The following is a 24,635-nucleotide window of genomic DNA, read 5'->3' as shown; positions in this document are numbered from 1 at the left end:
TCATACAGCAATGCACTGCGATCTTGTCCTGTATATCCACTATTCCTGTACTGATCCCTCACTAGAGATGAGCTTGATGTTCAGGTCGATCATAAGTTCGACTCGAACATCAGGTGTTCACCCATTCACCGAAGAACGAACATTATGGGGCGTTTGTGTAAAATTCGAGCCATCTCGCAGTGCATTATGAGGCTTTCGTGGAAAATTTGAGCGCTCACAGAATGCCCCATAATGCACTGTGAGATCGCTCGAATTTTACACGAATGCCCCATAATGTTTGTTCTTCGGCGAACAGGTGAACACCCGACGATCGCGCTAAACTTATGTGCGATCCAAACATCGACCTCATCCCTAGTGAGGGATCAGTACAGGAATAGCAAAATAGGTGGGACCTTGTGCGCTGCTAGTATTGAAACTCTAAGCTAAATGTATCTCAGCTGCTGACACTTCCCACACCTCCCCACAGTGTGAATGACCAAAAACTGAATGTATTATACACCTGTGTGTGTACACATATGTATAGATTGTCACGCTATTAATCGCAAACTACTTGCGATCTCCTAATAGTTATGATCTTTAAATTATATAATATATATGTGCAGAATCCATAAACAAACAAATACACCTCCTAAACAGTGCTCATGCACACACCTATGTGTGTACACATGTATATAGAATGTTGCGCTATTAATTGCAAACTGCTTTCGATCTAATAGTGATGCACTTAAAAAGAAATTACAGTATATAATATATATGTGCAAAATACATATAAATATGTAGCACTGACCCCCGAAGGAGCGGCCGTTTTTCTTGGGCTTAACGTTTACTTCCTCCACGTTGTAGCTCGTCATTCTTGTCTAGGTGTTCCCTTTAAAATTAGCACTTTAGATTTCTCCCATAGACTTGTATAGGGTGTTCCGGCTTTTCGAATTTGCTGCGAACAGCCCAAATTGTTCACTGTTGGCTGAACAGGCGAACAGGCAATGTTCGAGTAGAACATGAGTTCGACTCGAACTCGAAGCTCATCCCTATTCCCGAGGTTGATGGCCCAATAACTGCAGAGATCGACACTTGAATTCCTTTTTGGAATTTATATTTGCTTAAAACGTTGAACAGTAATACAGTCTCTCAGTTGGGAATAGAGGATATAAGTATGTATGGAAGCTCAGGCACTTTGAAACTGCTGACACTTAATAAATGTCTCTCTAGGTAATCCAGGGAGTAGCCACTCGCAGCTGGATATTTCCACCGTCGGATGAGTCCTGGTTTTAGGGACTTAGCAGCCGACACATGAATCAAACTTAGCAAAGTCTCTGCCACAGTCTTGGTTGCAAACTTTTAGATGAACACAAAAAGTCTCTCACAGGAACTTAGTTGTAACAGGATAGGAATAGGAACTTTCTTGCAGTACCAGTATCTTGCAGCCGGTCTGACGATACCTTAAGAAATGTGGATTCCATTAGTGTCTATACAGCTCAACATCCAGGCTCTTACCGAACAGCCAGCCTTGAGCCTGGCCCTCTTCTGAAGAGTCCTCCCCTGGTTGCATGACGAATTGCTGGGTCTCTCCAAAACCCGAGACAGCACCGGACCACTTTAGAATCCTCCTTCCAGTTACTGTGCCTTGGACTAGCCAGTTCTGAGACTTGGAAATGGATGGATCCACACCCCAGGCCATGAGGGCCTCTGGGGACTGGTCAGGAGGACCAGGACCATAGAGTCAGAACATAACTTCTGCACCGGAACCCCGAACCACGTGACTTCAGCACCTTAAGTACTCTCTCCCGGAATACACAGATTGGCTCTGAGAGAGAGATTGGTACCCAATGCGTCCAACCAGACTACGTTCTAATGCCTGTCGAAGGTCTAAACTGCACCCCTGACCAGGCAGAACATTAGTACAGCCCAGCCAAACTGATGCCAAAACTGCAGTTTAGAGCAATTAGCCCCAAGACTCAACTATAGTCTTTGGGAAAAACAAAATTTACAGACATAGCGGGTACCCTTCAGGAGTACTGGCGCTACACATACAAAACATATACAACTCCTAAAAAGTGCTCGTGCATCCGTGAATTTCAAACAAAGTGATAAAAATGTGCATATATATATATATATATATATATATATATATATATATATATATATATATATATATATATATATACAGTGCCTTGCAAAAGTATTCAGCCCCCTTGAACTTTTCAACCTTTTGCCACATTTCAGGCTTCAAACATAAAGATATAACATTTTAATTTTTTGTGAAGAATCACCAACAAGTGGGACACAATTGTGAAGTGGAATGAAATCTATTGGATAATTTAAACTTTTTTAGCAAATAAAAAACTGAAAAGTGGTGCGTGCAAAATTATTCGGCCCCTTTACTTTCAGTGCAGCAAACTCACTCCAGAAGTTCAGCGAGGATCTCTGAATGATCCAATGTTGTCCTAAATGACTGATGGTGATAAATAGAATCCACCTGTGTGTAATCAAGTCTCTGTATAAATGCACCTGCTCTGTGATAGTCTCAGGGTTCTGTTGAAAGCGCAGAGAGCATCATGAAGACCAAGGAACACACCAGGCAGGTCCGTAATACTGTTGTGGAGAAGTTTAAAGCCGGATTTGGATACAAAAAGATTTCCCAAGCTTTAAACATCCCAAGGAGCACTGTGCAAGCGATCATTTTGAAATGGAAGGAGTATCAGACCACTGCAAATCTACCAAGACCTGGCCGTCCCTCTAAACTTTCAGCTCAGACAAGGAGAAGACTGATCAGAGATGCAGCCAAGAGGCCCATGATCACTCTGGATGAACTGCAGAGAACTACAGCTGAGGTGGGAGAGTCTGTCCATAGGACAACAATCAGTCGTACACTGCACAAATCTGGCCTTTATGGAAGAGTGGCAAGAAGAAAGCCATTTCTCAAAGATATCCATAAAAAGTCTCGTCTAAAGTTTGCCACAAGCCATCTGGGAGACACACCAAACATGTGGAAGAAGGTGCTCTGGTCAGATGAAACCAAAATCCAACTTTTTGCCCACAATGCAAAACGATATGTTTGGCGTAAAAGCAACACAGCTCATCACCCTCAACACACCATCCCCACTGTCAAACATGGTGGTGGTAGCATCATGGTTTGGGCCTGCTTTTCTTCAGCAGGGACAGGGAAGATGGTTAAAATTGAGGGGAAGATGGATGCAGCCAAATACAGGACCATTCTGGATGAAAACCTGTTGGAGTCTGCAAAAGACCTGAAACTGGGACGGAGATTTATCTTCCAACAAGACAATGATCCCAAACATACAGCAAAATCTACAAAGGAATGGTTCACAAATAAACGTATCCAGGTCTTAGAATGGCCAAGTCAAAGTCCAGACCTGAATCCAATTGAGAATCTGTGGAAAGAGCTGAAAACTGCTGTTCACAAACACTCTTCATCCAACCTCACTGAGCTTGAGCTGTTTTGCAAGGAAGAATGGGCAAGAACTTCAGTCTTTCGATGTGCAAAACTGATAGAGACATACCCCAAGCGACTTGCAGCTGTAATCGCAGCAAAAGGTGGCTCTACAAAGTATTAACGCAAGGGGGCCGAATAATTTTGCACGCCCCACTTTTCATTTTTTTATTAGTTAAAAAAGTTTCAAAAATCCAATAGATTTTGTTCCACTTCACAATTGTGTCCCACTTGTTGGTGATTCTTCACAAAAAATAAAAATTTTATATCTTTATGTTTGAAGCCTGAAATGTGGCAAAAGGTTGAAAAGTTCAAGGGGGCCGAATACTTTCACAAGGCACTGTATATGTTTGTTTGTTTATGGATTCTGCACATATATATTATATATTTTAAAGATCATCACTATTAGGGGATCGCAAGTAGTTTGCGATTAATAGCGTGACACTCTATACATATGTGTACACACACAGGTGTATAATACATTCAGTTTTCAGTACAGGAATAGTAGGTATGCAGGACGGGATGGAAGGGTAGGGGCGGCGCTGTGTGAGGGGTCAGTACAGAAAATTCATGTTAGGCTTACCGGTAACTTATTTTTTATTAGTCTTTCAGGCCAGCATATGAGAACCTAGCTCCTCCTCCTCATGCAGGAAACACACCCAGCATAGACTTTAAATTGGAGACCTCTCCTCACAGTCCTCAGTTGTCAAAGAGTACCTCTGGTTCATCTGAAAAACATAAGCACAACACCCATGGTCACCAGGGATGCCCACCCATGACCACCAGGTAAGCCCACTAGAGCCCACCAGGGATGGCAATCACTACCCATTAGGGATGGCACTGTGCCCATCAGTGATGCCTATCAGTGCCACCCATCAGTGCACACCAGTGCCCTCCAGTGCCACCTATTATCGCCAATCAGTGACACATGAGTGCCCATCGGTGCTGTATATTAGTGCCGCCTATCAGTGCCAATCAGTACTGCCTCATCAGTGCCCATTAGTGCAGCCTCATCAGTGCCAATCAGTACTGCCTCATCAGTGCCAATCAGTGCAGCCTCATCAGTGCCCATCATTGAAGGAGAAAACTTACTGAATTACAAAGTTTTGTGATATAAACAAAGAAAAACATTTTTTTTTCAAAAATTTTGTTCTTTTTTTATTTGTAGCACAAAAAATAAAAACCCCAGAGGTGATCAAATACCATCAAAACAAAGCTCTATTTGTGGGGAATTTTTTTTTTATAAAAATGTTGTTTGGGTAATGTGCCGAATGGCAATGATTGTCATTCAAATTGTGAGAGTGCTGAAAGCTGAAATCTGGTCTGGGCAGGAAGGTGTATAAGTGCCCAGTATTGAAGTGGTTAATCATCATTAAAATCACTGATCCTTCAAAAACTGTATCTTTTAAAATTATTTTTTGCATTGATACATAGTCCCCAGGGCAGTACCCGGGTCCCCATATCCTTTTTATGGCCAATAACTTGCAAAAAAGCCTTTAAAACGGGCACTTTTGATATTTCCTGTTCAGGTCTCATAGACAATGTGTTAGTTGTTTGGGTCTGAACTTTTGCGATGTACGAGAGTTTGGGTATGAACTGAACCAGGGGGTGGGGGGTTCGACCCATCTTTAGTGACATTACCCACATCTAAATGCTGTAGACAAAAGCGGTGCAAAGTCAGTATAACAACTAAGTTTACACCCCAGGTGGTTTTTGGGTGGGGGGGTTGGGAGAGAGCTGCTGGAAAGAGGGGGGAGCAGTAGGGAGCTGGTTTGGGGGAATCTGACCTGGGGGTAAACTGGTAGAGAATAATATTAGGCACGGGAAGGAGAGGGAGGTGGACCACAGGTAGACCTTGTAAAGATAGGAGGTAAGGTGCTTTGTCTGAGTGGAATGTTATACTGTTCCTGGCAGGAAGTGGGTGGCAGGATGGTGCTATGAGCAGTGCAAGGTATATGGGAGGAAAGGGAATGACTTGGGGATTTGTGTTTTATAACATTTTCCACACCACATTGCACAGTGGGCACTATAATACAGATGTAGTGGGATGGTGCATCATTGTGCCAATTAGAATAAATAGCACCAAATCAAACAAACGCATAACAAGAGTTGTCATGCATTGCAGTAAAACACAAAGTAAAATACATATTATAGAACCACAGTGCTGTGAATGAGCTCTCAACTTTCTGTACACACTGCTTACAGGCAAAAGTGGTTTCCCCCCAACTCACTCTAAAGGAAAAACTTCTAAAGACGCTTGAAGAGCTAAAGCAAGAACAATTTGAAAACTTCAAAATGTGTCTGAGGGATGAAGAATTTCTTAGCAGAAACGACTACGACTCAATGAGAACGTCTGAACTGGAGAACAAGAACAGAATGGAGGTGTCAGAACTTCTGATAAGACGCTACACAAAAAAACGAGCATTGCCTCTAACTATTCTTGTGCTGGAAGGAATTGGTGAGAAACAACTTGCAAAGAACCTCAGGTTAGTAATAAAAGACGGAACTATAATGAATTGTAAAGTATGATCTAAGATGTACAGAAATTCCATCAAATGAAAAATTGTTAGAAAGGATTAAAGTACGGTATAATACAATTAGGCAGGGCTGTGTGAGGGATCAGTACAGGAATAGTAGATATACAGGACAGGATGAAGGTGAAGTGACGGCGCTGTGTGAGGGATCAGTACAGGGATAGTAGATATACAGGACAGGATGGAGGTGAAGTGACGGGGCTGTGTGAGGGATCAGTACAGGAATAGTAGATATACAGGACAGGATGGAGATGTAGTGACGGCGCTGTGTGAAGGGTCAGTACAGGAATAGTAGATATACAGGACAGGATGGAGATGTAGTGACGGCGCTGTGTGAGGGATCAGTACAGGAATAGTAGATATACAGGACGGGATGGAGGTGTAGTGACGGCGCTGTGTGAGGGATCAGTACAGGAATAGTAGATATACAGGGCGGGATGGAGGTGTAGTGACGGCGCTGTGTGAGGGATCAGTACAGGAATAGTAGATATACAGGACGGGATGGAGATGTAGTGACGGCGCTGTGTGAAGGGTCAGTACAGGAATAGTAGATATATAGGGCGGGATGGAGATGTAGTGACGGCGCTGTGTGAGGGATCAGTACAGGAATAGTAGATATACAGGACAGGATGAAGGTGAAGTGACGGCGCTGTGTGAGGGATCAGTACAGGAATAGTAGATATACAGGACAGGATGGAGATGTAGTGACGGCGCTGTGTGAAGGGTCAGTACAGGAATAGTAGATATACAGGACAGGATGGAGATGTAGTGACGGCGCTGTGTGAGGGATCAGTACAGGAATAGTAGATATACAGGACGGGATGGAGGTGTAGTGACGGCGCTGTGTGAGGGATCAGTACAGGAATAGTAGATATACAGGGCGGGATGGAGGTGTAGTGACGGCGCTGTGTGAGGGATCAGTACAGGAATAGTAGATATACAGGACGGGATGGAGATGTAGTGACGGCGCTGTGTGAAGGGTCAGTACAGGAATAGTAGATATATAGGGCGGGATGGAGATGTAGTGACGGCGCTGTGTGAGGGATCAGTACAGGAATAGTAGATATACAGGACAGGATGAAGGTGAAGTGACGGCGCTGTGTGAGGGATCAGTACAGGAATAGTAGATATACAGGACGGGATGGAGGTGTAGTGACGGTGCTGTGTGAGGGATCAGTACAGGAATAGTAGATATACAGGACAGGATGAAGGTGAAGTGATGGCGCTGTGTGAGGGATCAGTACAGGAATAGTAGATATACAAGACAGGATGGAGATGCAGTGACGGCGCTGTGTGAGGGATCAGTACAGGAATAGTAGATATACAGGACAGGATGAAGGTGAAGTGACGGCACTGTGTGAGGGATCAGTACAGGAATAGTAGATATACAGGACGGGATGGAGGTGAAGTGACGGCGCTGTGTGAGGGATCAGTACAGGAATAGTAGATATACAGGACAGGATGAAGGTGAAGTGACGACGCTGTGTGAGGGATCAGTACAGGAATAGTAGATATACAGGACGGGATGGAGGTGTAGTGACGGCGCTGTGTGAGGGATCAGTACAGGAATAGTAGATATACAAGACAGGATGGAGATGCAGTGACGGCGCTGTGTGAGGGATCAGTACAGGAATAGTAGATATACAGGACGGGATGGAGGTGTAGTGACGGCGCTGTGTGAGGGATCAGTACAGGAATAGTAGATATACAGGACGGGATGGAGGTGAAGTGACGGCGCTGTGTGAGGGATCAGTACAGGAATAGTAGATATACAGGACAGGATGAAGGTGAAGTGACGGCGCTGTGTGAGGGATCAGTACAGGAATAGTAGATATACAGGACGGGATGGAGGTGTAGTGACGGCGCTGTGTGAGGGATCAGTACAGGAATAGTAGATATACAAGACAGGATGGAGATGCAGTGACGGCGCTGTGTGAGGGATCAGTACAGGAATAGTAGATATACAGAACAGGATGAAGGTGAAGTGACGGCGCTGTGTGAGGGATCAGTACAGGAATAGTAGATATACAGGGCGGGATGGAGATGTAGTGACGGCGCTGTGTGAAGGGTCAGTACAGGAATAGTAGATATACAGGGCGGGAGGAAGGTGTAGTGACGGCGCTGTGTGAGGGATCAGTACAGGAATAGTAGATATACAGGGCAGGATGGAGGTGTAGTGACGGTGCTGTGTGAGGGATCAGTACAGGAATAGTAGATATACAGGATGGGATGGAGGTGTAGTGACGGTGCTGTGTGAGGGATCAGTACAGGAATAGTAGATATACAGGGCGGGATGGAGGTGTAGTGACGGCGCTGTGTGAGGGATCAGTACAGGAATAGTAGATATACAGGACAGGATGAAGGTGAAGTGACGGCGCTGTGTGAAGGGTCAGTACAGGAATAGTAGATATACAGGACGGGATGGAGGTGTAGTGACGGTGCTGTGTGAAGGGTCAGTACAGGAATAGTAGATATACAGGACGGGATGGAGGTGTAGTGACGGTGCTGTGTGAAGGGTCAGTACAGGAATAGTAGATATACAGGACAGGATGAAGGTGAAGTGACGGCGCTGTGTGAAGGGTCAGTACAGGAATAGTAGATATACAGGACGGGATGGAGGTGTAGTGACGGTGCTGTGTGAAGGGTCAGTACAGGAATAGTAGATATACAGGACGGGATGGAGGTGTAGTGACGGTGCTGTGTGAAGGGTCAGTACAGGAATAGTAGATATACAGGACAGGATGAAGGTGAAGTGACGGCGCTGTGTGAAGGGTCAGTACAGGAATAGTAGATATACAGGACGGGATGGAGGTGTAGTGACGGTGCTGTGTGAAGGGTCAGTACAGGAATAGTAGATATACAGGACAGGAGGAAGGTGTAGTGACGGCTAGACATGTGCAAAAGGAAAAAATTTGTTTAGTTTTGTTTCGTTTTAATTCGTTAATTAATTTCGTTTTAGTTATATTTGTTAAAATCGTTAAATTCATTTCGTATTTCGTTTAGTTTTCTGCCGAATTCGAAAAATCGGTCACATTCGAAAATATTTCAACCAAATTCGAAAATATTTCTACCAAATTCGAAATGATTTCAACATTATTCAAAATTATTTCAACCGGATTCGAAAATATTTTGCGACCTGACTTGTATCTCGGGGGCACTTGGTGCTAGAAACCCCGAGATATGTGGGCCCAAATTCGGGTCGCAAAATGTAATTCTCTGCTGCAGAAAAGTACTTTCATATTGCCCATATCTGGGGTCGCTTGGTGGCAGGTGACGTGGCAAGTGGACAATCCACAACTTGGTCACATGGCACTTGTGGCCGGTCACGTGGCACTCGTGTCAAGTCACGTGGCACTCGTGGCTGGTCACGTGGCACTCGTGTCAGGTTATGTGGCACTCGTGGCCGGCCACGTGGAACTCGTGGCCGGCCATGTGGAACTCGTGTCAGGTCACGTGGCACTCGTGGCAGGTGTCATGGCAAGTGGACAATACACAACTTGTGGCAAGTGGACAATGACAAACCGCATATGTACTTGCCTTGCGATCGACATCTGTGACTTCAGGCATGCTGACAACTTCATTGATGTGATAAATATAAATGAAATAAGATGTGTGTGTTTTTTTTGCACTGGTACACTGCAAGTATGAAAAGTTGATGTGACAGATATATATTTATATATATATAAGTAACTAACTAACCATCTTCCAAAATTTCTAATTCAAATCGAAAAGATTAGAAAAAAAATAATTTAATAGAATAAAATAGAAAGAATATACAACCATCTTCTGAAATTCAAATTTGAATAGAATAACTTAGAATTTCGCATAGTATGAATTCAAATTTTTAAATGAATTAATTTTAAATTTGGATAAAAAAGATAGAAATAGAAAATAGAAAATAGACTAGAAAAACGATAGAACAGAACAGAATAGAATATATTATATTTTATTCTGTTCTATTCTTCTTTCAAGTCTATTCTTTTATATTCTATTAAAATCTTTTCTATTAAAATCGAAATAATTATATACTAAATTCGAATTTCGGAAGATGGTTATATATATATAATTATATATATATATTGCCGACATTTGAATTTCGTATAGAATGAATTCGAATTTGAATGGAAAAGATTCGACTAGAACAATAGAACAGAATAGAATATAGATACTATCTATTTAATTTTAAATTTCTTTTGCAGATTACTAATTGTTTCCATAAGATCTCCTGCAAACTATTAGCATCTATTTAATTTTTTTGCAGATCTCCTGCAGACTATTAGTATCTATTTCGTTTTTTCACCAGATCTCCTGCAGACTATTAGCATCTATTTCATTTTTAGCAGATCTCATGTAGACTCTTAACAGCCATTTCACTTCTTTTTTTGCAGATCTCCTGCAGACTGTTAGAATCAATTTAATTTTTCTTTTTTTGCAGATTACTAAATTCAAATTTATTCTATTTATAATTCATATTCAATATATTCATATTCATAAGATGGTTGTATATTCTTTCTATTTTATTCTATTAAATTATATTTTTTTCTAATCTTTTCTATTTGAATTAGAAATTTTGGAAGATGGTTAGTTACTTATATACATCTGTCACATCAACTTCTCATACTTGCAGTGTACCAGTGCAAAAAAACACATCTTATTTCATTTCTATTACTTTTCTGCAGAAGAGAATTACATTTTGCGACCCGAATTTGGGGCCACTTATAGCTAGGAACCCCACATTTGGTATGCAAATACAAAACTAGCACTACAACATATCCAAATTTGGGGTTTCTAGCTCCAAGTGACCCCGAGTTATGGGGCCCAAAATTCGGGTCGCAAAATGTCAAGCACTTTTTTGAAGCAGAGAATGACATTTTGCGACTCGACTTTTGGGCCCCGTAACTCGGGGTCTCTTGGAGCTAGAAACCCCAAATTTGGATATGTTGTAGTGCTAGTTCGACTGTGTTTGCATACCATTTGGGGTTCCTAGCTATAAGTGGCCCGAGATACATGGCACTAAAGTTGGGTCGCAAAATGTCATTTTTAGAATTTGATTCGAATTTCGTTTGAATTCGTTAGCATTGTAATTCGGTAATTTGGATGCATCCGAATGTCCGAATAATAAAAATTCGTCCGAGTTTCGATTCGGAACTAAACAAAATGCACATGTCTAGTGACGGCGCTGTGTGAGGGGTCAGTACAGGAATAGTAGATATACGGGACGGGATGGAGGTGTAGTGATGGCGCTGTTTGAGGGGTCAGTACAGGAATAGTAGATATACAGGAGGGGATGGAAGTGTAGTGACGGCGCTGTTTGAGGGGTCAGTACAGAAAATTCATGTTAGGCTTACCGGTAACTTATTTTTGATTAATCTTTCAGGCCAGCATATGAGAGAACCTAGCTCCTCCTCCTCATGCAGGAACACACACACCGAGCATAGACTTTAAATTGGAGACCTCTCCTCACAGTCCTCAGTTGTCGAAAAGTACCTCCGGCCCATCTGAAAAACATAAGCACAACAGCATAAACAATATCAGGGTGGGCAATTATTACATGAGAGGATCAATGAGAATTTACCCCCTCAGGGCAAGACCACTGCTTGCAAAGCCTTCCTGTCGAAGGCCTGCTTCCCAGCTAAGAATGAATCCAGTCTGTAATGGCACACAAAAGTGGACCTGCTTGACCACGTCACTGCTTTACAAATTTGTTCCGGGTAGCATAGGCTTTCTCTGCCCATGTGGCTGCTAGAGCTCTTTTAGATTGAGCATGAACACCCAATGGTGGATTGAGATCCAAAAGTAAATAAGCTGATTCAATTGCAATTCTTAGCCATCTGACAATGGATCCTTTAGTGGTTTCCTGCCCTTTTTTGGTTCCAGCAAACAAAAGGAAAAAATATTCAGAAATCCTGAGTAGTTTAGTTAATTCTAAATAGCATAAAACGATTCAAAGAATGAAAACGGCTTTCCTTTTCCCCTAATGGGTCCAGACAAAACGTTGGCAAAACAATATCTTGAGAATGATGATGCACTGACTCTACCTTTGGGAGGAAGGCCAGGTCACTTTTCAGCAAAATCCTGTCTGGATAAATCATTAAGAATGGCTCTCTCACTGAAAAACGATATAGATCATTAACCCTGCGTACGAAAGAGACTGCAATTAGTAGAACTGTCTTTAAAGTAACATACTGTACTTTAAGGTTGCAGTGTCCAGAGGTTCAAAAAGGAGACTTGGTTAGAGCTTGTAGGACTACTGAGAGATCCCATTGGGGAAAAGTTCTACCTTTAACTGGTCTAGAATGGGACAAAGCCTTAAAAAAATATACATTTGCAAAAAAAAGTATGTGAACCCTTTTGGAATGATATGGATTTCTGTACAAATTCATAAAATATGATCTGATCTTCATCTAAGTCACAACAATAGACAATCACAGTCTGCTTAAACTAATAACACACAAAAAATTAGATGTTACCATGTTTTTATTGAACACACCATGTAAACATTCACAGTGCAGGTGGAAAAAGTATGTGAACCCCTAGACTAATGAGATCTCCAAGAGCTAATTGGAGTGAGGTGTCAGCCAACTGGAGTCCAATCAATGACATGAGATTGGAGGTGTTGGTTACAGCTGCCCTGCCCTATAAAAAAAACACACACCAGTTCTGGGTTTGCTTTTCACAAGAAGCATTGCCTGATGTGAATGATGCCTCGCACAAAAGAGCTCTCCGAAGACCTACGATTAAGAATTGTTGACTTGCATTAAGCTGGAAAGGGTTATAAAAGTATCTCGAAAAGCCTTGCTGTTCATCAGTCCACAGTAAGACAAATTGTCTATAAATGAAGAAAGTTCAGCACTGGTGCTACTCTCACTAGGAGTGGGCATCCTGTAAAGATGACTGCAAGAGCACAGTGCAGACTAGACTTGTGCACAACGGAAAATTTAGTTTAGTTTCGGTTTGTTGTCATACGTAAAATAAATCATTTCGTTCTGTTTTATTCGTTATGTTACGTTAATACATTTTACGGATAATGCGTTATTATTCGTAGAGTGACGATATTCGTTATACTGAATCTCGAATCATGTCGTATTCATTTGTTATATGCGCTATAATTTCGTTCATATTCACTGAAATTCGATATTTATGTATGTATAGACATTCGTGATAATGATTCGTAGTTTGGAAAGTCGTTTGTTTATTGAATCTTTTAACACACACAATGTCTCTTCTCCTCGGCTCAAATACAATACAACACCCTTCTCACTCAGTTCTCAGGAGTGCACTTTGCCAGTAATCCATCCTCCGGCACAAAATTAATCAGCTGATTGGACTATAAGATTTACTTTGAGCTGACCTTTTGTTTCATTAGCTCTTTAAAGAATTACCGAAATCATGTCGAATTCATTTGTTATATCCGCTATAATTTCTTTTGTATTCGTTGTAATTCGTTATTTTTTTATTCGGATGCATCCGTATGTCCGAAAGATGCAAAATTCGGCCGAATTTTGATTCGTTACGAAACTAATTGCACAAGCCTAGGGCAGACTGCTCAATGAGGTGAAGAAGAATCCTAGAGTGTCAGCTAACGAAGTCGAAGTCGAAGTCTCTGGCATATGCTAACATCCCTGTTAGCTAATAAACGATACGTACAATACTAAACAAGAATGGAATTCATGGGAGGATACCACAGAGGAAGCCACTGCTGTCTAAAAAAAACATTGCTGCACATTTACAGTTTGCACAAGAGCACCTGGATGTTCCAAAGCAGTACTGGCAAAATATTCTGTGGACAGAAGAAACCAAAGTTGAGTTGTTTGGAAGAAACACACAACACTATGTGTGGAGAAAAAGAGGCACAGCAGACCAACATCAAAAGCTCATCCCAAATGCGAAGTATGGTGGTGGAGGCATCATGGTTTGGGGCTGCTTTGCTGCGTCAGGGCCTGGATGGATTGCTCTCATTGAAGGAAAAATAAATTCAAGTTTATCAAGACTTTTTGCAAAAGAAATTAAGGCCATCTGTCCACCAGCTGAAGCTCAACAGAAGATATGTGTTGCAACAGGACAACGACCCAAAGCATAGAAGTAAATCAACAACAGAAGGGCTTAAACAGAAGAAAATACGCCTTCTGGAGCCCAGTCAGAGTCCTGACCTCAACCCGATTGAGATGCTGTGGAATGACCTCAAGAATGTGATTCACACCAGACATCCCAAGAATTTTGCAAAACTGAAACAGGTCTGTAAAGAGGAACGGTCAAGAATTACTCCTGACCGTTGTGCACGTCTGATCTGCAACTACAGGAAACGTTTGGTTGAAGTTATTACTGCCAAAGGAGGTTCAACCAGTTATTAAATCCAAGGGTTCACATCCTTTTTCCACCTGCACTGTGAATGTTTACATGGCGTGTTCAATAAAAACATGGTAACTTTTAATTATTTGTGTGTTATTAGTTTAAACAGACTGTGATTGTCTATTGTTGTGACTAGGGATGAGCTTCGAGTTCGAGTCAAACTCCTGTTCGACTCGAACATTGCCTGTTCAGCGAACACGGAACAATTTGGGTTGTTTGCGGCAAATTCGAAAAGCCGCAGAACACCCTATACAAGTCTATGGGAGAAATCTAAAGTGCTAATTTTAAAGGCTAACATGCAAGTTACTGTCCTAAAAAGTGTTTGGGGACCTGGGTCCTGCCCCAGGGGACATGGATCAATGCAAAAAAAAGATTTAAAAACTGCTGTTTTTTCAGGAGCAGTGATTTTAATAATGATTAAAGTGAAACAATAAAAGTGTAATAATTCTTTAAATTTCATACCTGGGGGGGTGTCTATAGTATGCCTGTGAATGGGGCGCATGTTTCCTGTGCTTAGAACTGTCCCTGCACAAAGTGTAATTTCTGCAGGAAAGAAGTCATTTAAAATCACTCGCGGCAATAATGAATTGTCGGTTCCCGTAATACAAAGAACACTTATTGAAAGTCATTGATAAAAAAATAAAAACGTGGGGTTCCCCCAAATTCAATTACCAGGCCCTTCAGGTCTGGTATGGATATTAACCCCTCATCAAATAAAAATAAAATGACGTGGGGTTCCCCCTAAAAATCCATACCAGACGCTTTGTTTGAGCATGCAACCTGGCAGGCCACAGGAAAAGAGGGGGGATGAGAGAGCGCCCCCCCAAACCATACCAGGCCACATGCCCTCAACATTGGGAGGATGCTTTGGGGTCCCCTCCAAAGCACCATGTCCCCATGTTGATGAGAGCAAGGGCCTCATCCCCACAACCCTGGCCGGTGGTTGTGGGGGTCTGCGGGCGGGGGCTTATCAGAATCTGGAAGTCCCCTTTAACAAGGGGACCCCCAGATCCTGTCTCCCCCCATTTGAAATGGTAAGGGGGTACAAAAGTACCCCTACCATTTCACAAAGAAAGTGTAAAAAATAGTTAAATAAGACAAACACACTTTTGAAAAAGTCCTTTATTAAGAATAAAAAAAATTTAAAAAGATCCCAGCGGTGGTAATCCACTCTTGCTATCCAGCGATGGATGATCATCTCTCCGGGGTCCAGCGATGGCTGATCTGATCCAGCGACAGGCGATCTCTCCCTCCACTCCAGCACATCGTAGTCCATCCATCCTTCCTCTGACTCCACTAGCGGAAACACTGCGGGATCCTGGCAGCCTGACATTTCTTATATGAGGAGGATGGGGCCACCGTCACCTGACCCCGCCCCCTCTGACGCTAGTGGGGAAGCCTGGCTTCCCCAATGACATATGGGTGACCCCACCCCCTCTGATGTGACGCAGGTTTCTGTTGCATCAGGGGGGGGTGGGGTCACCCACACGTCATTGGGGAAGCCAGGCTTCCCCACTAGCATCAGAGGGGGCGGGGTCAGGTGACGGGGGCCCCACCCTCCTCATATAAGAAATGTCAGGCTGCCGGGATCCCGCAGTGTCTCTGCCAGTGGAGTCAGAGGAAGGATGGATGGACTGCTCTGCGCTGGACTGGAGGGAGAGATCACCCGTTGCTGGATCAGATCAGCCATCGCTGGACCCTGGAGAGATGATCATCCGCCGCTGGATAGCAAGAGTAGATTACCACTGCTATATTTTTTATTTTTAATAAAGGACTTTTTCAAAAGTGTGTTTGTCTTATTTAACAATTTTTTACACTTTCTTTGTGAAATGGTAGGGGTACTTTTGTACTCCCTTACCATTTCAAATGGGGGGGCCGGGATCTGGGGGTCCCCTTGTTAAAGGGGGCTTCCAGAATCTGATAAGCCCCCCACCCGCAGACCCCCACAACCACCGGCCAGGGTTGTGGGGATGAGACCCTTGTCCTCATCAACATGGGGACATGGTGCTTTGGGAGGGACCCCAAAGCATCATCCCAATGTTGAGGGCATGTGGCCTGGTACGGTTCGGGGGGGGGGGGCGCTCTCTCGTCCCCCTCTCTTTTCCTGCGGCCTGCCAGGTTGCGTGCTCGGAAAAAGAGTCTGGCATGGATTTTTAGGGGGAGCCCCATGTCATTTTTTTTTATTTGACGCGGGGTTCCCCTTAATATCCATACCAGACCTGAAGGGTCTGGTAATTTAATTTGGGCGAACCCCACGCTTTTTTTTTATTTTTTATAAATGACTTTCAATAAGTGTTCTCTGTATTACGGGAGCCGACAATTCATTAGAGCCACGAGTGATTTTAAATTACTTTTTTTCCTGCAGAAATTACACTTTGTGCAGGGACAGTTCTAAGCACGGGAAACATGGGCCCCTTCACAGGCATACTATAGACACCCCCCAGGTATGAAATTTAAAGGAATATTACACTTTTACTGTTTCACTTTAATCATTATTAACCACTTCCCAACCAGCGCACGACGATGTACGTCGACAGAATGGCACGGGCAGGCATATTGGCGTACATGTACCTCCAATCTTCAATGCCGCCCTGCCATCGGGAGCGCGCCGCCGGCGGTGCGCTCCCGCGCTGGTCGGGACCCCCGTGAGTCCGGTCACGAGACCCGCGGACTCGATCGCCGCGGGCATCCTTGCGATCATCTCACGGGACGGCTGAATGGAGGAAATGCTGTGTAAACAGCATTTCTCCATTCTGCCTAGCAACTAGTGACGCTGATCTCTGCTCCATGTGATTGGAGCAGAGATCAGTGTTCACTAAATGAAAGCCCAACCCCCCCACAGTTAGTAACACACCCCTAGGAACACTTAACCCCTACACTGCCACCCACTGGTTAACCCTTTCACTGCCAGTGTCATTTACACAGGAATCACTGCATTTATATAGCAGTGATTACTGTATAAATGACAATGGTCCCAAAAATGTGTCAAAAATGTCCGATGGGTCCCCCACAATGTCGCAGTCACAATAAAAATCGCTGATCGCTGCCATTACTAGTAAAAAAAAAAAATAATAAAAAATTAATAAAAATGCTATAAAACTATCCCTATTTTGTAAATGCTATAACTTTTGCGCAAACCAATCAATAATCGCTTATTGCGATTTTTTTACCAAAAATATGTAGAAGAATAATTATCGGCCTAAACTGAGGGAAAAAGTGTTTTTTTATATATTTTTGGGGGATATTTATTATAACAAAAAGTAAAAAAGAATGCGTTTTTTCAAAATTGACGCTCTATTTTTGTTTATAGCGCAAAAAATAAAAACCGCAGGGGTGATCAAATACCACCAAAAGAAAGCTCTATTTGTGGGAAAAAAAGGACATCAATTTTGTTTGGGAGCCACGTCGCACGACTGCGCAATTGTCAGTTAAAGCGACGCAGTGCCGAATCGCAAAAAGTGGTCTAGTCTTTGACCAGCAAAATGGTCCGGTCTGAAAGTTAAAATAACTGCTCCTGAAAAAACGTCAGTTTTTAAAACTTTTTTTGCATTGATCCATGTCCCCTGGGGCAGGACCCATGTCTCCAAACACTTTTTAGGACAGTAACTTGCATATTAGACTTTCAAATTAGCACTTTAGATTTTGAATGTTTGAGTCCCATAGACTTTAATAGGGTTCTAAAGTTCACACAAAGTTTAGGTCTGTTCGCAGGTTCTGGTGCGAACCAAACCGGGGGGTGTTTGGCTCATCCTTAGTTGTGACTTAGATGAAGAACAGATCACATTTTATGACCAATTTGTACAGAAATCCATATCATTCCAAAAGGGTTCACATATTTTTTTGGGCAACTGTATAATGTATAGTGTATATGATTAAGGGTTCCGAAGCAACAGAGCATTCCAGAAAGACTCCCAAAGCTGCTACCTGGACTGTATGTGTGCTGATCCCTAGTTTCTTGTTTGCTCCTTGTTGAAAAGATTCCAGAACTGAGATAGGATCTTCCTAAGGCCTTGAATTGGACAGGCACCAAGAGTTGTACTTTTTCAAACTTTTCCTTTATATAGCCCTCGTAACCTCCTTATGACTTGACAGTAGAGTGTCTACTAAGCGTTGGGAGAAACTTTTCTTCTAGCAGTTGCCTTTCAGAAACCACACAGTGAGGGATACGTTTTCCACATGTGGATAACACAGGGAACCTTGTAACAGCAGGTCCTTCCTGATTGGTAGTGTCCAATACGTCTTGACCACCAAACGGAGGATACATGAAAACCACTGCCTTTTCGGCCAGAAAGGAGACATGAATATGACTGCCACTCTGTTTGAAATCTTCTTCAGGACCTGCAAAATTAGCTGGAAAGGTGGAAAAGGCATAACGCAGATGGAAGTCCCATTTTTGAGTGAGAGCATCTGTCCCAACCGCTCCGTCTTCTCTGTTCAGGGAAAAAAAAAAAAAGGTCAGGTTTTGGCATTCTGCTGGTTCACAAACAGGTCTACTTGCGGCTGACCCCAAACTTGGACTAAGTCACGAAAGACATCTTGATTTAAGAACCATTCGCCCTATCTCACTTGGTGCCTTCTTAGGAAATCAGCTACCAGATCAGCAAACACTTGAGATGAACTGCTGACAAGGATGCCGAATTGACTTCTGCCCAACTCAGAATTTCCTGCGCCAGATTTTGAAGACTCACGCTTTATGTGCCGCCTTGCCTGTTTATATAGGCTACAGCTTTGACATTGTCTGTGCAGAATTAAACATGATGACCCAGGAGCTTCGAGAGAAGGCTAAAACTGTTAGAGTGATAGCTTTTAGTTCTCTCCAGTCTAAATAATTTTCAGATTGTAGCCTTGACCACTGTCCCTGCGTCAGATGGCTCCCCAGATGTGCTCCCCAGCCCCAGGAGCTAGCATCTGTGGTGAGGGTCCTTCCTACTGGAAAAGACTAAGCCAGGCCGCTTGAGTGTATCTCTTGCTTCCTCCACCACCAAAGGGATCTTTTTACCCTGGTGGGCACTGTCACCGTGATGTCCAGTGAGGCCAAGTCCATACTTCACACTCTCAGGATGAATTGTTGCAGGGGCCCAAAGTGTATTCTTGCCCACTGGACCACTGGCATGGAGGCCGTTTGCAAGTCAAGAGCTGACATTAGGAATCTTGCTGACACCTGCTGATTGCTCTGCAGTAGAGTCAGGGCTGTCCAAATCTTATGCCTTTTCTGTTCTGGCAAGAAAATCTTCTGTTGCGCCAAACAAATGCAAAACCCCAGAAATAGGCCTTTTTTGGACAGGGTCAGATTGTATTTTTGCACATTTATGACCCAGCCCAAGCTCTGCAGATGGTTGCGGGCCACCTGTAGGTCCTTTCTCAACTGGTTCTCGGAGCTTGCCAGAAACAAAAGATCTAGATATGGAATTACCATGACGCCTCTGAGCCTTAAGGGAGCTACGGCCTCCTTCATCACCTGAATAGGCGGGGGAGGAGGATGACAGGCCAAAAGGCAAAGCCCTGAACTGCAGGTGCTGGAACTGTTGCCCTGATCTCAAGGCCAGTCTCAAAAACTTTTTGAGAGTGCTCTCTGATTGGGATGAGGAGATAAGCGTCAATGACATGCAACAGTCTGCAAACAGCAGATTTCTGACCGAAAAGATCAAGTCCATCTGGAACTTTTTGTATAGTATCGGATTGTTTAAGGGCTTCAGGTTGAGGATTAAGCAGAATTTCCTGGATGGTGGAAATTCCTGGATGCCATGAAGACCTTTTACCGGATTTTTTGGAATATCCATCACAAAATACCTTCTTGGTGGATTCCGGATGGACCAGCGTGTTATTTTCTCCCACTGTGGAAGGAAAGCCTGTAGTCTTCCCCCCACTGGAAGCGACAAGTAATTGAGACTTCTCGGGCTGTGTAGGAGTATGAAAAAGGACTCCTCCCGTTTCTCTCGCTTTCTGCGACCCCCAGATTTTCCTTTGCCCCTGAGACTTGTCTTCTTGATGCAAATTTCTCTGGGGACAAATAAAACGCTTTGGCATTTGTTTCCTCTTTTTAACAGGAAAATACTTTTTCTTTTATGCTGTGTGGTTTAGGATGGATTCTAAATCTGGCCCAAAGAGGAGGTCTCCTGAAAATGGGATTCCACATAGTCTAACCTTGGAGGCTGAGTCTCCCTACCAGGTCTTATGCCATGAGGCCCTTCTTGCTGAATTAGACAAGGCCGCTGAGCGTGCTGTCATGTGTATGGATTCTGCGGATGCATTCGCTATATATCCAACTGCTCTTGCGATTGTAGGGAAAGAATATAAAGTTTCTTCTTTCAGGGTCCCTGCACTAATATGTGCTTTAAGCTGGCTTAACCAGTGTCCTAGATTTCTTAGCATGCATGTGACAGCCTTAGCCGGCTTCAAATTCTCTTCAGCAACAAATCCATCCTCTTATTCATTGCTTCCTTTTTAGACTTTCCATGTCCTCAAACGCAAAGTCTGTGGTTTTTGAGAATTGGGAGAAGAGAGCATCCAACTTAGGCATTTTGTTCCAAACTGAACTGGAATCTTCCTCAAATGGGAACGTCTTTTGAGAGATTTTGAAAAAAAATTTTTCTTTTTGGATCCTAGTATTCCTTTTCCATGTCAGAGATAGCTGAATGGACAGGAAAACATTTTACCTTATGGCCCGCTAAGCCCCAGGTACATTTTATCATGAAGTGAGAGATCCCTTTCCTCCCCCAAATATCTAAGGTGACTTGAATTGCTTTGAGAAGACTGTCTACTTCTTCTAGTGACAATTTATATTTTGATGCTGAGGCATCTATAATCTCTTCCCCATCATCTTCTGAATCCCCTTCAGATTGTGACGGAAAGGCATCAACCTGTGTTGAGGGAATCCCTGCCCCTGCATCAAAGGAAACTGATGACTGTGGTGTGGCTGTGGGATCCAAAGCACACTGGGAGGAAGACCTCAACAAATCTCTAAAAGACTGTAAAGTTGCACTACACTCAGCCTTCATAGAAGCCAAAAATCACTGGGTGCTGCAGCCGTTTCTTCTCTCATCCATTGCAAAGCCTGCAGCGTGGCTATGTCTCCTGTTCCTGGGATCCGGGAAAGCAACTGCACCAGCCCAGGACCAGACATAGGCACTGACTAGGTCCTCCCCTCTCCCCCTGCATCCAGCGGATGGAACTGATGCTGCACGCCCAGGTGAAAACTCCGCCCTGCCCGGAAATTATATCAATGGCATGCCCCGATGCTGCTTGACACCAAAAAGATGGCCGCCGCCATGCACAAGACATGAGGGGCTGCAGCTTGTCAGTCGGTACTGGCTCTCCTCGAACACTGAAGGGGGAGAGAGGAGCCAGGAACAGGCTCCCTCACCTGGGACACTGCCTGGAGGACCCTTGCTGCTAAAAAAGTTAAAAGGTAACCTCTCTCAGGTAGCACCTGAGAGAATGTAGTGCCCACAGTCCCTGTGCGTTCCTACCTGGCCAGAGGAAACACAATAATTGAGGACCGTAGCATGGGTTGTCAGCACCAGACACGTCATTTGCGCCCCTAACCCACGGACATTTAGCACTCCCTGAGTCCCTTTTAACTCGTACAGTATTAAAACCCCTTATAATACATTTTAGGATGTGCCACTCTCTTTGTTTTCCTTTCTTTCCCTTTTATCTCTCTCTATCCTATTTTCTTGTTTTTTATCTCATCCCTCTCTCTAGCCATATTTCTTGTTCTTTCTCTTATTCTTTCTCTCCCTTTTTCTTTGTTCCTCCCCCTCTTTTCCTCTCCCCTCCATGTATTCTCTATTTTTATTCCTTCTCTTACTCCTTTGTGGGGGGGGGGGGTAGCAGGGAGTTGGGATGAGTGGCAGTGCTGGTGGGGAGTTGGGATCAGCCATCTTAGGTGCTCTTGATCAAGGTCATCTGCTTATCTGAGAACTGTAGTGGGGAATTTTAATAGTAACTCTAATCACAGGTAGTGTTACTCACTGTGTCTTCGACTTCATGGTGTCTCGCAGCAGTGACACCTATGCCAAAATCGAGAGATAGGGTCTCCTCCAGCCTGTCCCACTTCACATTCCTCACGAGTCAGCTAACCTCTAGTCTCTGCCCCCCACCCATGCCAGGAACTGAATGGGCAGCGGCAAAAAGGCTGAATGGGCGGCCGCGGGCTCCAGGGACAGCCCTTCTGGGTGGCTGCGAAAAGGCTGGGATAGCGGTGCTGGCTTTCAGGAACAGCTTAAGATTCTGTGACCCCTTGCAAATCGTCATTTGACCCCCAAGGGGGTCCCGACCCCCAGGTTGAGAACCACTGATGTAGGTGAAGATCATGGGAAATCAACATATTAGGCAAAATGGGGCCAGAATTTTAAGGGCTAGAATAATGCTTGTGAAATTAGTCCAACAAAGGTTTATACACAGAACTCTTTTCTCTTCTCTTAGCCTGCCTTTAAGAAGCTGTTTTATGCAGTGCCTCCCATTATTGTCTGTTGTGGGTCTATAGGTCACAGTGAAGGAGTGGGCAAGGCATTATGGGGGGGGGGGGGCAATGTCCTCCCACTTGATATGCACCAAAAAATTAACCCATGAATTTGAATATACTGTAGGAGATTCGATTCAGATTTATCACCAAAATCAATTAAATCATGGTTGGTTTCTAGAATTGTTATTTTATACCCTTTTTTTTAACAGAGCTTATCTGGATGCCAAGACATTGGAGAACATTGATGCCAACATCCCGTGAAAGCTCCAAACCATCACAGACCATCATCATTCCCTTGCCATGCCATAAGAACTTCGGGAAACATGGGTGGAATCTGATTTACATGGATAGAAAATTTGCTTTGTAGCTCTGGGTTTAAATTTATGTAGTGAGACTTTTGCTTGAGTTTGTATGTTCTTCCTATAATTTGTCCAGGTTCCGGTTCCTTCCCACAAAACCCAAATTAATGAATCAATTTACTTCCTATCTTGGTTTTAGCATGTGTTGGGAACATGGACATACAAGTCTGTGACTTCCAATATCAAGTTGCATAACATTTTCCATAAAGAGTGAATCTGTGCAATATGAATTAATCTTATTCAACCATTATCAAGTGAATTCCATGAAAAAAAAATTGAACAATCATCAGCACACTATACACAGTCCATTCAATTGTTGGTAGATCTCCAATGTGAAAACAGAAAGCAATACACCCAAGAATAGTGATGAGAAAAGATGTGCCTTCCACCTCCACACACTGCCGCTTACCGATGCCTGTTGATCTCCTATTACAGGAGATCACATTCACTCCTGGCTTAATATCCAGCCCGGCTCTTTAAATATGCAGCAAAGGTCACAGCGTCTTCCCAGAAGTTTATCATTCACAGGTACACAGCTGCTTTTCCATACGCATTTCAATTTCACTTTAATCACAGATTTTTCACTTAATTCATTTTTTGACAGCGCAGTCATTTTTCATTTTTATTTTTTTCTGGTTATAAGTCTGTGATCTCCATCTGAAAACAGGGATTGTCATCATTTATACTCTTAGATTCTGTATAATCTGCTAATGCTATAAAAAAAAAAAAAAAAAAAAAAAACTGAAAAAAAAAACATGAAGTATTTCTACAGAATGTATTTCTTTATCAGAAATCTGTTCCATCAAAGGAACAGATACACACTAGCTAAAGTCTATTGTCCTAATATGGGTCCAAAAAAATACTGAAATGGGATTTTGAATGCTCTAGCGGATTTTAAGCAGGGCCAAGTGATCTTAGTAGGAGATCTAAATTTTGTTATTGATCCTGATCTAGATAGTACGTCGTGTGTCCCCCCTCAGGAAATTAAACAACATAGATTATTTAACCACTTGGCGCCCGCCCTATAGCAGATGCACGGCGGCATAGTGGTTTCAAAATCCTGACCGGACGTCATATGATGTGATCATGATTTTGAGCCGCTGCGCACCCCCGGGGCGCGCATCGCGGTGATCGTTGTTGCGGGGTGTCAGTCTGACACACTGCAACTACGATCTCGGTAAAGAGTCTCTGACGGAGACTCTTTACCACCTGATCAGCCGTGTCTAATCACGGCTGATCACAGTGTAAATAGGAAAAGCCCGTGATCGGCTTTTCCTCACTCGCGTCTGTCAGGCGCGAGTAGAGGAGAGCCGACCGGCTGCTCCTCTGAAAGGGGGGGTCTGTGCTGATCGATTATCAGTGCAGCCCCCCCGAGGATTCCCACACTGGACCACCAGGGACACCACCAGACCACCAGGGATGCCCAGCACAAGGTAACCCTCCCTAGACCACCAGGGATGCTAGTCAGTGCCCAC

The 24,635-nt window shown here is 43.5% G+C and overlaps 1 protein-coding gene across 1 annotated transcript in view; it reads left to right on the top strand.

The window, feature by feature from the left end:
• LOC143925641 (uncharacterized) overlaps positions 1-24,406 on the top strand; it is a 66,394-nt gene extending 41,988 nt beyond the window's left edge. The window contains exons 3-4 of the mRNA XM_077450107.1: positions 5,657-5,937; positions 23,011-24,406. Coding sequence (XP_077306233.1) covers positions 5,657-5,937; positions 23,011-23,062 — 333 coding nt within the window. The 3' untranslated portion in view covers positions 23,063-24,406. The remainder of the gene's footprint in view (positions 1-5,656; positions 5,938-23,010) is intronic.
• Positions 24,407-24,635: the final 229 nt, after the last annotated feature.

The sequence above is a fragment of the Lithobates pipiens genome, unplaced genomic scaffold, assembly GCF_037356315.1.
Source record: "Lithobates pipiens isolate NorthernLeopardFrog02 unplaced genomic scaffold, aLitPip1_a1.2 Scaffold_22, whole genome shotgun sequence".
In the NCBI taxonomy this organism is placed as follows: domain Eukaryota; kingdom Metazoa; phylum Chordata; class Amphibia; order Anura; family Ranidae; genus Lithobates; species Lithobates pipiens.
Note: the sequence above shows the minus strand (reverse complement) of the source record. Positions and strands in the feature narration are given on the sequence as shown.